The sequence below is a fragment of the Eschrichtius robustus genome, chromosome 16, assembly GCF_028021215.1.
Source record: "Eschrichtius robustus isolate mEscRob2 chromosome 16, mEscRob2.pri, whole genome shotgun sequence".
NCBI classification, from domain to species: domain Eukaryota; kingdom Metazoa; phylum Chordata; class Mammalia; order Artiodactyla; family Eschrichtiidae; genus Eschrichtius; species Eschrichtius robustus.
Genome location: NC_090839.1, coordinates 76,903,985 through 76,920,680, shown reverse-complemented (window position 1 = coordinate 76,920,680; position 16,696 = coordinate 76,903,985). Strand labels below are relative to the sequence as shown.

The window sequence follows — 16,696 nt, the reverse complement described above, 5'->3', positions numbered from 1 at the left end:
ATCCTGAATTTCTGAGATGATGGAAATATTCTACCTCTGTGTTATCTAGTGTGGTAGCCATTAGCCACATGTGGTTTTTGAGCACTTGAAATGTGGCTGGCTAGTTGCTACCAAGGAGCTGAATTTTAAATTTTTTTTTTTTTTTTTTTTTTTTTGCCGTGCCATGCAGCTTGAGGGATCTTAGTTCCCTGACCAGGGATTGAACCAGTGCCTCTGTAGAGGAAGCATGGAGTCCTAACTACTGGACCACCAGGGAATTCCCTAAATCTTTTTTTTTTCTTTTAATTTGAAGTATAGTTGATTTACAGTGTTGTGTTAGTTTCAGGTGTACAGCAAAGTGATTCAGATATATATATTCTTTTAAAAATTCTTTTCCATTATAGGTTATTACAAGATATTGAATAGTGTTCCCTGTGCTATACAGTAGGTCCTTGTTGTTTATCTATTTTATATGTATCAGTGTGTATCTGTTAATCCCAAACTCCTAATTTATCCCTCCCCCATCCCCTTCCCTTTTGGTAACCATAAGTTTGTTTTCTATGTCTGTGAGTCTATTTCTGTTTTGTAAATAAGTTCATTTGTATCATTTTTTTAGATTCCACATAAAAGTGATATCATATGATATTTGTCTTTTTCTGTCTGACTTATTTCACTTAGGATGATAATCTCTAGGTCTATCCATGTTGCTGCAAATGGTATTATTTCATTTTTCTTATGGCTGAGTAAGATTCCATTGTATACATATACCACATCTTTTTTATCCATTGAATTTTATCCATGAATTTTAATGAATTTAAATTAAAATAGTTCCACATAGTTAGTGGCTGCTGTATTGGACAGTGAAGCTCTAGACAATGCAAAGAAGAGAATGCAAGTATTAGCTACTTCAAGCATTATAAAAGTAAATGTAGGGACTTCCCTGGTGGCGCAGTAGTTGAGGGTCTGCCTGCCAGTGCAGGGGACACGGGTTTGAGCCCTGGTCCGGGAAGATCCCACATGCCGCGGAGCAACTGAGCCCGTGCGCCACAACTACTGAGCCCTTGCACCACAACTACTGAAGCCCACGCGCCTACAGTCCAGGCTCCACAGCAAGAGAAGCCACCGCAGTGGGAAGCCCATGCACTGCGATGAAGAGTAGCCCCTGCTTGCCTCAACTAGAGAAAGCCCACACACAGCAACGAAGACCCAACGCAGCCAAAAAAAAACCATTTGAGTACTTAAAAAAAAAATGAGGCAACAGGCCCAAATGGAGTCACTTGTGTTAAGCTGAGTCACCAAAACCAAAACTTAATACCTAACCTAATTGCAGTTTCAGCTGCTCCCAGGCATGGAATTTTAAAATAATCAGTCTGGAGCTTCTTTTTTTTTTCAATTTATTTTATTTATTTATTTTTGGCTGCGTTGGGTCTTCGTTGCTGCACGCGGGCTTTCTCTAGTTGTGGTGAGCGGGGGCTACTCTTTGTTGCGATGCGCAGGCTTCTCATTGCGGTGGCTTCTCTTGTTGAGGAGCACGGGCTCTAGGTGTGTGGGCTTCAGTAGTTGTGGCTTGCGGGCTTAGTTGCTCCGTGGCATGTGGGATCTTCCCGGACCAGGTCTCGAACCCATGTGCCCTGCATTGGCAGGCGGATTCTTAACCACTGCACCACCAGGGAAGCCCAGTCTGGAACTTCTTGATCAACACTAGTGAGGTAATTTCCTTGAAAAGACCCTTCCTTACCTTTCCTGACCCCTGCCTCTAAGGGAAGATGTCCTCGCCTAAAGTAATCCTTTTTTTCTTTTGCTGATCACCTCCTCATCCCACCCCACTTCTGCCTATAAAAGCCTTCCATTTGTACAGCCCCTCAGAGAGCCTTTCTACTTGCTAGGTGGGATGCTGCCCAATTAATGAGTCGTTTAATAAAGCCAATTAGATCCTCAGTTGAATTGTGTTGTTTAACAGGTCGCTGGCACTGTTCCCAGTGCACCCGGTGTCCTAGCTCACTGAATCCTCAGGACAAGGCTAACCCTTCTCACAGATCTGCAACCTGAGGCACAGGAAGGTGACATTTGTTGCCCAGGGTCACACACTCAGTCAGTGGCTGAGCCTGGGTCTGGCCCCAGGAAGTCTGGCCCCAGAGTTCCCTCCCTTAACCACTGTGTCGCCACACATGACAGCTGATACTGAAAATGACCATGGAGAGCTATTATACTTACAGCAACAAAAACAACTTTAGCTACGGTTACAAAGGGCCTAAAAGGAGGGATGTAGCTGACCCGGGAAATGGGACAGGGCCAGTGGGTCAAATGCTCTCCTATTGGAGCTAGAAACCAGTAGATTAATGGCAGGCAGGATGGATACATAAAAAAATAGCAGAATTAGCATCTCGTTGAGGGATATGGACCCACCAGAAGAGCTGAGACTAAAACAAATCAAAGGGATTAAAAAATGGTTCCTTTCCAGGACCATGACTTGGGAGGGAAAGGGGAGGAGTATTACCATTCATGATAAACACTCTGTGCTTATAATATGCGATACTTTGATAAAAATTAAGAAACCATTATGTTCAACGATAGATTAGTACATAAACACCTCCCTGACCAGAATGAAATTCCCTGGGGTTGGGGGGCGGCCAATGGCTGCCTGACTTGTCAATCCTGTTCCTAGAGAGGGTTGTGGATGGGAGGAAAAGGCCCCAGGCCTTGGAGGATCAGATGGGACAACACAACGCACCTCTTTTAACATCAGCTATTGTTTATTAGGCTCTTACTAAGGGATTCCACCCCCCCACACTATCTAACTTAATCCTCCCAAGAACTTTGAAAAATAGTATTATCATCCTTATTTACAGATGAAGAAACTAAGGCAAAGAGATGACATGACTGACCCAAGGCCACACAGGGGCAGGGAGGAGCAGGAGAGACCTGCAGGAGGTCAGAGCTGAAAGTCCAGACCCTAGGGAGGGAAGAAATATCTTCATGGAACATGAGTTCGTTGCCCCACTGCTGCACCTGCAGACCTCTGATGACCTCCTTCCTGGAGGTCTGTGGGCTGGGTGGAGCCTTCACAGTTTCAGGCACACCCAGTGCTCGCAGTGCCCCACCCCTGCCTGGTCCCTTTCTGGTCCTTGCCTTCAAGGGCACAGCTCGTCACCCGACACCCTCTTCCTTCGCTCAGCCAGAGAACTCCACGTCAGCCAATAAACATCACTGAGCGCCGACTGTTTACCAAGCACTTTCAGTGGTACAGCAGCCGACAGACACACACCCATGCTCTCGCGGGGCTTACACTCCAGTGGGGGTAGAAAGACAAAACAAAATAAGAAAGTAAATGACAAGTGCCATAGAGAGAAAGCAGAGGTGGGAGCTGGGTAGTGCAGGCCAGGGGGGAGGGGTACAATTTTAAGTAGCCAGGCAAAGCCATACTAAGAAGGTGACATTTGAGCCATTTAGCTATCTGGGTGAAGAGCCTTCCAGGCACAGCCACAGACGGCACAAAGCCCCCAGGGCTTGGATTCTCCAGGGATGAGATGGAGGCCTGGGTGGCAGGAGCAGAGGGAATGAGGACAGGAGGGGAGGGTGGGTCAGACTGGGTGTGGTCTTGTGGTCCATTTTGAGGTTCTGAGTGGGGTGGGAGCTGTCTCAGGGTTCAGAGCATGGGACAGATGGGATCAGATGTTTGATCTGGGTCCCACTGGCTGCTTTGTGGCTAAGAGCCCGAAGCAGCTGAGGAAAGACGAGGCTTAGGGCAGGGGGACAGCAGTGAAGGTGGGGAAGAGTAGTCAGATTCTGGATCTTTTTATTTTTTAATATGTTTTTGGGTTTTTTTTCGCCCCGCCTCACAGCTTGTGGGATCTCAGTTCCCTGACCAGGGATGGAACCCGCGCCCTTGGCAGTGAAAGTGCAGAGTCCTAACCACTGGACCGCCAGGGAATTCCCAGTATGTTCCTTTATTTTGAAAAATTTCAAACACAGAAAAGTCACAAGAACAATACAGTTAATACCCATAGACCCTTCACACGGCTTCACCATTTTTTTTTTTTAAACATGCCCTTTAGTTAGATGCCCGAGCACATAATAGACGGGTGATGGAATTACATTTTCAGTACGGCATCTGGATACATCTTTAAAACTCTGTAGTTCTCAGAAGCTTTGCCTGGGTCCTCTTTGTTCCTGACTTTGGGGAAATATATGACCCCATTCAGCGTTTTTGTTAAAGACCACTAACTAGAGACCTTTTTTTCTCTTCTTCTATGAGCACCTGAGGAGAGATCTGAGATCTGCAAGATATGCATTCTTGCTTTTTCATTTCAAAGTTGAGTGCTTCTCAAATATCAGGTCAGGTGCTAAATAAATAGAGGGAAATGGTGGCTCAGGAAAATGTTAAGATATATTAGATTACCGGTTTGTTATAAAAGTATATAACGCAGGAACAGTGAGATGGAAGAGACGTATAAGGCAAGGTCTGGGGAAAAGGGGCGGAGCTTCCACGCTCCCCGCCCCCCCATCTCTCCTGCATCTGTGTGTTCATCAACCTGGAAGCCCCCTCACTTCATATTATTTTGCCACATATGCGTTTTCTCTTCCAATTTTTAAATTTTTTATTGTTATTATTGTGTGTGTGAAACATTTAAGAGGAACTTGCTGCATTATGCACCATCACTCCTACATTCTTCAAACATGTATTTCCTGCAAACTAGGAATATAATCATAACATACTTATCAAAATCAGGAAAGTTAATGTTAATTCAACACTATTATCTACTCTACAGTCTATTCGAATTTTGCCAGTTATCCCTATGGTGTCCTTTATAGCATCTTTTTTTCCAATCCAGGATCCCATATTGCATTTATTTATTTATTTATTATTTATTTATTTATTTTTTAAAGGTCAAGTCTTTTATTTATTTATTTATTTGGCTGCGTTGGGTCTTCGTTGCTGCGCACAGGCTTTCTCTAGTTGCGGCGAGCGGGGCTACTCTTCCTTGCAGTGTGCAGGCTTCTCATTGCGGTGGCTTCTCTTTTTGCAGAGCACAGGCTCTAGGCGCGTGGGCTTCAGTAGTTGTGGCGCATGGGCTCTAGAGAGCAGGCTCAGTAGTTGTGGCAAACGGGTTTAGTTGCTCCTCGGCATGTGGTATCTTCCCGGACCAGGGCTTGAACCCGGCTCCCCTGCATTGTCAGGCGGATTCTTAACCACTGCGCCACCAGGGAAGTCCCCCATATTGCATTTAATTATCATGTCTCTTTACTCTTTTAAGATGTGGAAGAATGTCCCAGGCTTTCTTTGTTCTTCCTGACACTGACATTTTTGAAGAGTATGGGCCAGTTGTTTTGTAAAATGTCCTTCTATTTGGATCTGCCTAATATTTCTTAACTATTAGACTGTTTTGCATTTTTTGCTAGGACAGAAGTGATGTTGGCTCCTTCTCAGTGCATATCATATCTGAAGCCTCCTGTTGTTGGGTTGCCCCATCACTGGTGATATGAACTTTCATCACTTGATTTAAGATGGTGTCTGTTAGTTTTCTCCACCATAAAGTTGCTACTTTTCCTTGGTGATGAATACACAGCGTGTGGGGAAAGACTTTAAGACTATAAAAATATCCTATATGCACCCCACACCTCTCTGCTCCAATTTCACCCAATGTTGTTGTTGTTTTTTTTAATTTGGCTGCGCCGGGTCTTAGTTGCAGCACGCGGGATCTCGTTCCCTGACCGGGGATCAAACCCGGGCTTCCTGCATTGGGAGCGCGAAGTCCTACCCAATGGTTTTAAACATCCATTCTTACCTGAATCCATTATTATTATGGTGATTGTAAATTGTTCATTTTTAAACTCTACATTCCTCTACAATTATATGTTAGGTTTCCAATTGTAGAAGAACTTTCCCTACACTCCTTCCTCCCTTCCACCCCCTCCCTTCCTCCTTCACTCTGTGTCTCTCTCTAACATTTTCAGAATCAGTATGAACTCATGGGTTCTTTTTTTATTCAATGCTTTAGTTGATCACAGCCGTTATTCATTCTGATGCTCAAAGTGTCCCTGCCTTGGCCATCAGGAACTCCTTCAAGCTGGTTCTTTGTCCTTTGACATATTTCCATCATTCTTTGAGCACTGCCTTACTTTTCTGATGCAACGAGATGTTCCAGGCTCTTCTTTTCTTCCCCCTGCTTATTTATTTATTGAAGTATAATTGACCTACAACACTGTTAGTCCCAGATGCACAACATAGTGATTTTATATTTCTATACAATACAAAATTTATCAACATGATAAGTCTAGTTACCATCTGTTACCATACAAAGTTATTACAATGTTATTGACTATATTCCCCATGACTCTTTGATTTTTGTAACTGGAAGTTTGTACCTCTTAATCTCCCTCACCTATTTCATGCACCCCCCACCCCTCTGGCAACTACCAATTTGTTCTCTGTATCTATGAGTCTGTTTCTGTTTTGTTATGTTTGTTCATTTGTTTTGTTTTTTAGATTCCACATATAAGTGAAATAATGTGTTATTTGTCTTTCTCTGTCTGACTTATTTCACTAAACGTAATACCCACTAGGTCCATCCATGTTGCCACAATGGCAAGATTTCATTCTTTTCTTATGGCTGAGTAATATTCCATTGTATGACACTTAGGTTGCTTACATATCTTGGCTATTGTAAATAATGCTGCAATGAATATAGGGGTGCACATATCTTTTCTTTCTTTTCTTTTTTTTTTTGGCTGTGTTAGGTCTTCGTTGCTGCACACAGGCTTTCTCTAGCTGCAGCAAGTGGGGGCTACTCTTCATTGTGGTGTGCAGTCTTCTCATTGCAGTGGATTCTCTTGTTGCAGAGCACCGGCTCTAGGCACGTGGGCTTCAGTAGTTGTAGCACGTGGGCTCAGTAGTTGTGGCTCATGGGCTCTTGAGCGCAGGCTCAGTAGTTGTGGTGGATGGGCTTAGTTGCTCTGCGGCATGTGGGATCTTCCCAGACCAGGGATCAAACCCATGTTCCCTGCATTGGCAGGCGGATTCTTAACCACTGAGCCACCAGGGAAGTCCCCTCATTGCAGTTTTGATTTGATTAGTGATGTTAAACATCTTTTCATGTGTCTGTTGACCATCTGTATGTCTTCTTTGAAAAAAATGTATATTTGGGTCCTCTGCCTATTTTAAATCAGATTTTTTTGTTGTTGTTATTGAGTTGTATGAGCTCTTTACATATTTTGGATGTTAATTCCTTATCAGATATGATTTGCAAATATTTTCTCCCATTCTGTAGGTTGCCTTTTCATTTTGTTGATGGTTTCCTTTGTGCAGAAGCTTTCTAGTTTGGGGGCTTCCCTGGTGGCACAGTGGTTGAGAATCCACCTGCCAATGCAGGGAATATGGGTTCGATCCCTGGTCCGGGAAGATCCCACTTGCCGCGGAGCAACTAAGCCCATGCACCACAACTACTGAGCCTGCGCTCTAGAGCCCGTGAGCTGCAACTACTGAGCCTGCATGCCGCAACTACTGAAGCCTGCGTGCCTAGAGCCCGTGCTCCACAATGAGGGAAGCCAGCGCGATGAGAAGCCTTTGCACTGCAATGAAGAGTAGCCCCCGCTCGCCGCAACTAGAGAAAGCCTGGGCGCAGCAACGAAGACCCAACACAGCCAAAAATAAATCAATAAAATAAATAAATTTGTTTAACAAAAAAAAACAAAAAAGAAGCTTTCTAGTTTGATGTAGTCCCTCTTATTATTTTTGCTTTTGGTGTCAAATCTAAAAAGTTATTGTCAAGACCAATGTCAAGGAGCTTATCACCTATGTTTTATTCCAGGAGCTTTATGGTTTCAGGTCTTACATTCAAGTCTTTAATCAATTTTGAGTTTACTTTTGTATATGGTGCGAGAAAGTAGTCCAGTTTGTTTCTTTTGTATGTAGTTGTACAGTTTTCCCAACACCATTTATTGAAGAGGCTGTCTTTTCCCTACTGTATATTCTTGACTCGTTTGTCATAGATTAATTTACCATATAAGTGTGGGTTTGTTTCTGGGCTCTCTATTCTGTTCCATTGATCTATGTGACTGTTTTTATGCCAGTACCATACTGTTTTGATTACTGTAGCTTTGTAGTATAGTGTGAAATCAGGGAACATGATACCTCTTCAGGTTTATCTTGTTCTTCCCCTGCTCCAGCCCTGGAATCAGCCATTTTCCAAAGAGCCTTGGTTCCTTTCCAAGGAGAGTGGTTTTTAGAAACCAAGATTTGGCTGTCAAGCATGGCCCCATTTTGAAGGTAGAAACAGCAGAATTTACAGATGAGATGTAGGCTATAAGAGAAAGAGATGCGACCAGATACCCTTTAGCTTTTTAAGACATTGCTTCTCTGAAGTCTTCTTAGACACTCCCTCAGGCTGAATCTTGCCCCTATTGTAGCAAGTATTCTATTATTTGCATTATTTATACACAAGCATGTCTCTAAATACATCATAGTTATTAAGTATCAGCTTGTGGTACTACCTGGGAGATCCTTATCCTTGGCCTCGATCCCTTAGACCAACATGGTTTTGAAGCTCATCTCTAGCAATTGCTGGTTGTATGAGCCTCAGCAAGTCTCTTAACTGTTTTTTCTCAGTTTCTTCTCCTGTATAGTTAGGGTAATGATATGAATCTCACAGGGTTGTTGTGAAGAGTGAGTGCTATGTGAATGCAGTGTGCTGGGCACTCCAGCCTGGCCCATTCTAAATGCCTAGGGCACATTACTTAACCTCTCTGTACCTTGACTTCCTCACCTGTAAAATGGGCTTGCCATGAGGAATGGCTGGAATCATGCACAGAGAATCTTTTTTTCTGTACTTGGCCAACTGCTACTATAGATTTTTCTAAGTATTGTTCTTCTGGGATGTCTTGAGGACAGTGACCACCCCTTGTTCACGTTTTCATCATCTCTCCCTCTACCCCAGGGTCTACACTCTGTGCTGGTTAGACTGTTTCTTGAGCACTCTGGGCTAGAGCCTGGACCCGTCCACATCCTCTCCACTCTCCCCAGAACTGGAGCCCAACATTGAGCCCAGGGAATGTACAACTTTGTCAGCAGCAATTTGGTTGAAATGACAATTTTGTCAACAATGTGTTTTGCTTCAGTGATTTTTTTTTTAAAGGTTGAGAAATTGGGAATCTATATACAGTCTCTTTATTTATTTATCTATTTATTTAATTTATTTATCTTTGGCTGTGTTGGGTCTTCATTGTTGCACGCAGGCTTTCTCTAGTTGTGGCGAGTGGGGCCTACTCTTCGTTGTGGTGCATGGGCTTCTCATTGCGGTGGCTTCTCTTGTTGCGGAGCATGGGCTCTAGGTGTGCCGGCTTCAGTAGTTGTGGCACACGGGCTTTATTGCTCTGCAGCATGTGGGATCTTCCCGGACCAGGGCTCGAACCCATGTCCCCTGCATTGACAGGTGGATTCGTAACCACTGCGCCACCAGGGAAGTCCTATATGCAGTCTTACAAACATTTTTGTTGATCTTCTTTTTAATTAAAAAAAAATTTTTAACCTCCAATTACTTTGCAGCCAATTATTCCTACTTTTCTGTTTGCAACAGCAAAATGTTGAGACAACCTAATGTCTGACAATGAAATGTTTTCCTTCCTTCCTTCCTTCTGTTCAGTAAAAAAAAGAAAAGCAAGGAACATTATGTATAATAATACTATAAAACATACATGTGTATATGCATATATACCCTGTTACCAGGGTCTATCTGGTGGTGTCGGTACGGAGCTTTTTCACTTTATACACTGCTGCCTGGTGGGAGAGGCAAGCCACCCCAGCCCCGAGCTTCCCTGCACAGTCTTGCTGATATGCCAGCAATACAAGGTCCTGGCCGCTCTACATCCAGGCCGTTTCTCAAGGTTGTCTTTGCAGTGAGTAACGCTGAGGGATGAAGTAATGTCTCCCCTCAGGATAAAGAGCAAGCTTGCTTACCACCTACTCGAAAAGAAGGAAATTCTCCAAGCTCAGTGTTCCTCAGCTGCGCGGCAAGCCTCTCTGTTGTCACCCCTGTGGGACTCAGGGGGGCAAGTGGAACTGAAGCAGACGGTGCTCCTGCTGTTTGCTGAGCAATGAGTAGTGGATTCCTATGTCTGTGACCCAGGAGTCTCACGTCTTTGTCAGACTAACTCGTTAGCTTGTGAGTGGGGTACAATCCCAGGCCCTGACATTGGCCTGTTTCAATCATCTATCATGTACACGCATTATTACTTTTACAACATAAAAATCAGTTTTTATTTTTTATTTTTAAAAAAGAAAGGCAAAAAACCGTACACATACTGAGAGTCAAAGCTTACAAATTAAAGGAAAGTAAGAAAACATCAACCACCCAAAGAAGAAAGTAAAGAACTCTCTACTCATACCAACCCAGTGAAACTTGTTAATACCTCAATGAATACCTTTTCAGACTGCCTTCCATGTAGATTCCCACATTTTTGTAAGTCTTCTGCAAAAATAAGATCATAGCATATATGGTGCTTAATAACAACCTTGATTTAGTGGGGCAGTCCATGACTGGGGGCCATTGTAGTGACCTCCCCCTGCAAGCTTCTTGAGAAGTCAAGAGCCCACCAGGGATTTCACACAGCCTGCAAAGGCTTCCACTGCCCCAGCCAGAGTCGAGGGCTTCCTCTTGCCCTGGTACTTCCTGGGAGCTCTTGGGGCAGAAGAAGTGTTAGCCTTGGGTGCTGGCCTAACAGCTTGGGGATCACAAAGGCAAAGGAAACCACCTTCCCCTCCCATCTCCTCCTCCGCACCCCCTGGTTCTCAAGCATGCATTTCCACCACCCCTGCTCTGACACATATCCCTATCCCAGCTTCACGGCTTGCCATCCCATTTTCCAGAGGAGACCCGGGAATCCCCATTCCAGACCCTGCCCACCATCCCCACCTGCTTCAGCTGAGACCCCAGAGCCCCGGTCATCATCTCAGACCCTGAAAGAGTGAGTGATACCTCTCTCATCACACGGCAATGTAGGAGCAGGGCGGGTGGGGCAGGATGCTGGGGTGGGTGGAGCCAGGGCCACTTCCTTTCCCCTTGGGGCCCCTCCACCAGTCTTGCCTCAGCTTCAGGAGTTGGAGCAGCCTGGTCCCAGCCCTGTGCCCTTATCCACTGAGCTGGTAAGTGGTGTGACTTGGTGGGGCAGCGGCTTCAGTGGACCTGGGAATGTGCCTCTGGCTTGAGAAGACCTTGATAGATAATGGGAAAAGAGGATGAGGAACCATTGGGGCTGAATAGGGTCAGCGCGGGCCAGGAGGGGGTGACTATTGCTGGAGCGGGGGCTGCCAAAGCCCGAGGGGGCCTATGGGATAGATTCAATGGGGGAGCTGCCAGCGTGTTGTTATTTCTGATACTAGTAAAAGCAAGGGTGGAAAAAGCCGTTGAACCGCAGAGTTCGGCCCGGCAGTTGGCAGGGAAGTGGGCAGGAGGGGAGGGCCTGGCTAGGTCCTCCCCCCCGCCCCCAGCTCCTTATGTATTCTATTTCTTCCACTTCCCCACCCTCAGGTCCCAACTCCTGCTCATGCCTGTTGCTTTGGAAATGATCCTGCTTCTCCTCCTCTGTGGGAGCGTCTGGGCCCAAAACATGAGCTCAGAGTCTCTGGATGGCCCAGTTACTTTGCAGAGGTTGGAACCCACAGCGTCCTCTGTTTCTTTGGTCTCAAATATCTATGAGACCACAAAATTCAACTCAACGACATCTAATTTTGCAACAACCGAGGTCCCTAAGACAGATGACAGCACTGAGCACAAGATCTTCCCGCCTTCCTCAACTCCCTATACAGCCAATGAGGCTTCCTCTCCTGGGACTTCCATTGCTGCCAGCAGGGGCCCTCCTGTAAATGAGTCAATAATCTCCCAGAAAGATTCGGCCAAAAAATTATCAATGCCCCTGGAAATCTCTAATGCAACCAGTATACCTGCTGTCCCAGTAATGAAATCTACAGGATTCCACACTACGACTGGTGAAACCATGGCAACTAGCCCTCTGGAGACCTCCAGTGGGAGCAGTGGACCCCCTGTCACCACAGCAACTAGCTCTCTGGAGACCTCTGATGGGACCAGTGGACCCCCCGTCACCATTGCAATTAGCTCTCTGAAGACCTCCAATGTGACCAGCGGACCCCCTGTCATCATGGAAACTAGCTCTCTAAAGACCTCCAAGGAGACCAGTGGACTTCCTGTCACCATGGCAACTACCTCTCTGAAGACCCCCAGGGGGACCAGTGGCTCCCCCATCTTTGGTGTAAAAATATCCAGCCCAACGTCCTCCACAAACATAAGCAGTAGGTCCTCCCCAAATTCAGGTTGGGGGACAAATGGCACCTTGCTGGTAGCTGTGCTTGTGACCCTGCTGGTGGTCACTGCCCTCGTGGCACTACTCCTGCTGTGGCGCCAGCGGCAGAAGCGGAAGACAGGAGTACTGACACTAAGCAGGAGTGGAAAACACAACGGGGTGGCAAATGCCTGGGCTGGGGTAGCCCAGGTGTCTCATGAGGAGGCCGCGACAATAACAGAGGGAGCGTCTGGGGGTAACAATGACTCTGGGGTCCCCCAGGGGGAGGGGTCTGGCCAGCGGCCCACACTTACCACTTTCTTTGGTAGACGGAAGTCTCGCCAGGGCTCCGTGGCGCTGGAGGAGCTAAAGCCTGGGCCAGCCCCCAGCCTAAAGGGCGAGGAAGAGCCACTGGTGGGCAGCAAGGATGAGGCTGCGGAGACCTCTGCTTCTGATGGACCAGAAGAGAGAGATGTGGAGGCCCCTTAACGTTTGAGAATAATAAGACTGGAGTTCAGAATCGTTCCTGCTTTCATCACCTTCCCTCCTGTCATCACGTCCAGCCTCATCATCACCCAGCATTTTCACCCGGCACCCTTTGGATTTTCACCCAGCATCTTCACCCTGAATCCTCATGCAGCTCTTCCAGCCAGCAGCCCACGCAGCACCCACACCCCGCGCGTAGATCAGGGCTGACACCCACTGAACCCTTGTACATAGAATGAACGAACTTTCCTCATCAACCCCTACTTCTCCCCATCACATTTTCTCCACATTTCTGTCCTTGAAACCAGCTGCTGAGTCTCCGTAAAGGCCAAACTTCCTTGACTTATGATTTCTCAGAGGATTCCCCAGGAATACCAGAGTCTGGGAAGAAGAAGGAAATAGCAACCCAGCAAACTCCCACTTTAGGATTACTCTGGAAAGTACATTTGGCCCCATGGATTAGGACAGTCCTACCGGCTCAGCCCATGAACTGCCTTTAACTCCAGGCCCCAGTGCTCTGTGCTGGGCCAGCCTGGAGCATGGGCTGGGTGGTGTCACCCAGCTGTGCTCTCAGGTGCGTCTGAGACGGTCCCTGGACCCTAGGCTGGCCCACGGTCCCAGCCACCACATTCTCCCCCAACTCTGGACCGAGGCAGCCAGAGGCTTCAGCTGTTTCTCCTCCCAAGAGCAGAGGTGAGAAGAGTTTCTGGGCAGATGTAGTTCTTAGAAGTCTCGGCATCTGCGTGGGTCCACTCATGCATGCAGTTTGTGTGCAAGAGGCGGGGACTTGGTGATGCTTGTGAAGGGCAGTGGCGAGTACAGATGGCGTGAGGGAGGGGGCAGGAGGGGCTGCAGAGGCTGAGGAATTGCCGCCCTCAGGAGGTGCTGAGAACATAGGCGCCCTCGTCTTTGCTCCGATGGGGTGGAGGTGGAAGATTTAATTCCGTCTGCAGCAGGGCTTGACAGAAAGACTGCATGTGTGACCAAGTGTGGTTCTTCAGGTCAGCCGCTATGTCCCTTCCTCAAAGCCCTCCCCACTCCCCCACCCCCTCCACCCCCCCGCTCCCCAGCACACACACGAGAGTCCCAGGTCTTGCTGATGCTGTTACAAGTTTAATGTGTTTGTCTGTATCCCCTCTTCCATTCTCCAAGGAGGGTCAGTGAGAGAGTGAGCTGTGACAGGCCTCCAGAACCTGGGGCATCCCTGTGGCTCTGGGATGGAGAGGAGGGGACAAGACCCAACTGTGCTGTCTCTGAGACCAGCCCAGGCCAGAGCCCAGGGCGCCGCATGGACCAGAGGTCGTTGGTATTTCCCCAGGGCAAAGAGGAAATTTGCAAAGAGGAAGTTGTTGAGTCAGAGGAGCAGTGGATGAGAGCAGAGGCATTCACCTACAAAAGGAGAGGCCACGGGACCCCATGAGAGTGTCACTGCCAGGTGGTTTGGATTGGAGGGGACACCAGAGGCTGGGAAAGGGCCCCCAGGTGGGTCAGTTCATGGGCGTGTGGAGGAGGGATGAGGAGAGAAGGGGCGGAAAGTGGCCATGGATCCGCCCGGAGTTCTGCCACCCATGCCTGGGCGAGCTGGGGTGGAAATCCAGCCTTCACCACACAAGCCTGGGCGCCTTTTCTTTTTCTTTCTTGGATGTGCCACACAGGCACAAGGGGTCTTAGTTCCCCGACCAGGGATCGAACCTGCACCCCCCCGCCAAAATAAATAAATAATAAAATATTGAAAATACTAATTTTGTCCTGACAGTAAAATAACATTTTTCTTCTTTTGCAAAACTACCAGCACACTCTAGTTTCTTAAATAACAGGATTTTCTCTCACACACAACCATATACAGTGTATTATTCTTCATCTTATATTTTAAAATGCATGTTTCTATTTTATTTTCAAGAGTGCACATTACGATCACGGTTACAAATACAGCTTTGTCATCCAGTGCAAACTCCAGATGGAAGAAGGATTTGGATGGGGATGGTCTTGAGAAGTCTATTAATGTAATTCACTTTTGCAGACAGGAAAAGGGCCTCAAAGCATGGTTCTGAGGACATTTCATTTCTGAAAATGGACATTTACGCCTCATTTTCCTCTGCATTCGTATTTCTGCTCCTGTTCTGGGGAGGTTGGGGGTCGAGCCATTAGCCATCAGAAAACCCGGGGTAATTTGGAGACCATCTACATGCCCCCAGCAATGAGTTGCCAATGGGTGCCTGTGTGCCTTAGCCCCCTGGGGTGCTTAGCATCTGCCTGCCCAGCTAGTGGCTTCAGGACAGCCTAGCCGGACCATGCCCCAGATCCCCAAAGCTGCCGGCCATGGAAAGGGCCACATACTCACTCCTGCGTTTGCGCATGCTCTGCCAGAAGCCTGCCCACCCCCGTCCTGTCCAACCACACACACATCTTGACTTTCCACCAAACTCCTCTCAACCATCAAGATGTAGCTCAAATGTCACTGCCTTTGCGAAGCCGCCCTTGCTGCCTCCATCCCAAACAGATAGAGTATTTCTCCTCCACTCTTACAGCACCTCGTGTGACAGTACGAACAACTAGACTGTAATCATGTGAAGGTGTCCCCCATTCATTAGAGTGTAGCCCCTTCAAGTCCACTTGTCATCTTTGTGGCTCCAGAGGCCAGAGCCTGGCATGTCTACCTAATATGTGTTTACTGAATGGAGGGGTATATGGATTAATGAATGAGCAAACAATGGTTTTCAAGTAAACCATGGCAAGGTCAGATCTGTCCTTTGAATGAAACTGGCATCCAGGAGCATGGCCTGAAGGCAGTGGGACCTGAGGTGGGAGCATTAGTCTAGTTCAAGTTAGATAGAGTGGGAGTCTGGCCTAAGGTGAAAGAAGAGGTCAGGTTTGAAATATATTTATTCAGAGAATAAGATTTTTAGAACTAATTGACTGTTGAGGTGATGGGGGAAGAATGAGGTTAGACTCTTAAAGTTTCTATCTTGGAAAATGGAGGAGATGCTGACATCACTATGTGGAAATGCAAAGAGATGAGCAGTTTGGGGGGAAAACATGAGTATTTATTTATTTATTTATTTATTTATTTATTTATTTATTTATATTTTGGCCGTACCGCGCGCTTTGCAGGATCTTAGTTCCCCGACCAGGGATTGAATCCGGGCCACAGCAGTGAAAACGCTGAATCCCAGCCGCTCGACAACCAGGGAACTCCCCATGAGGGGTTTTAGAAGTAGAGGCCTGGAAGTTGCAAGGGAAGTCAGAGCTGGAGATATAGATTAAGGACTCATCTGATGTTAGATAGCAATTTAAATAACGGCATTGGTGGATAAATGCATAAACTGTGCAGAATGAGAAAAGGAGAGAGCTGTGGAGAGAATCTTCATGTGTTAGTCAGGGCAGGCTAACTGCTGTAACAAACAACCCCCAATTCTCAGGGGTAGAACTCAAGAGAAGCTTTTTCCTTGCTTATGTAACAATTTAATGTTGGCATTTGGAGGGTGACTTTCCATGAGGTCATTCAGGGACCCAGACGCCTTCCATCTTGTGGCTCTGTCATTCCCAGGGAGGATCATGGGAAGACTAGAGCGACACGCATCACTTTTGCTCACATTCCATTGGACAGAATTCAGTCATATGGTGGCCTCCATGCACAGGAGGCTGGGAAATGTAGTTTAGCTTGTGCCCAAGAGGAAAAGAGGAACAGTCCCGCCACACTGAGGGGACACCACAGTTTGAGGGTTGCCTGTAGGAAGAAGGACCTGCAGGAAACAGAAAAGAGCCTTTAGGAGAGAAACCAGGAGAAAATGACGTCTGGGGGGAAAAAGGGAGAAACAGTTTGGAGAAGGGCTGTCAGGAGCTGACCTGGACTAGAGTGAGGCAAGCAAGGCAGTGAGGTGCAAAATGGAGCTTGAGAGTGAGGCCTTCTTCAGTTTTGTGCCCCAGGACCCTTGCTTGC

The 16,696-nt window shown here is 46.9% G+C and overlaps 1 protein-coding gene across 1 annotated transcript; it reads left to right on the top strand.

Annotated features, from left to right (window-relative positions):
- Window positions 1–10,994: 10,994 nt before the first annotated feature.
- SPN (sialophorin) lies at window positions 10,995–12,759 on the top strand. Its single transcript, XM_068525270.1, has 2 exons — window positions 10,995–11,116; window positions 11,502–12,759. Exons 1-2 carry the CDS (start codon window positions 10,995–10,997, stop codon window positions 12,757–12,759), a joined length of 1,380 nt encoding a protein of 459 aa, XP_068381371.1.
- The last annotated feature ends 3,937 nt before the right edge of the window (window positions 12,760–16,696 follow it).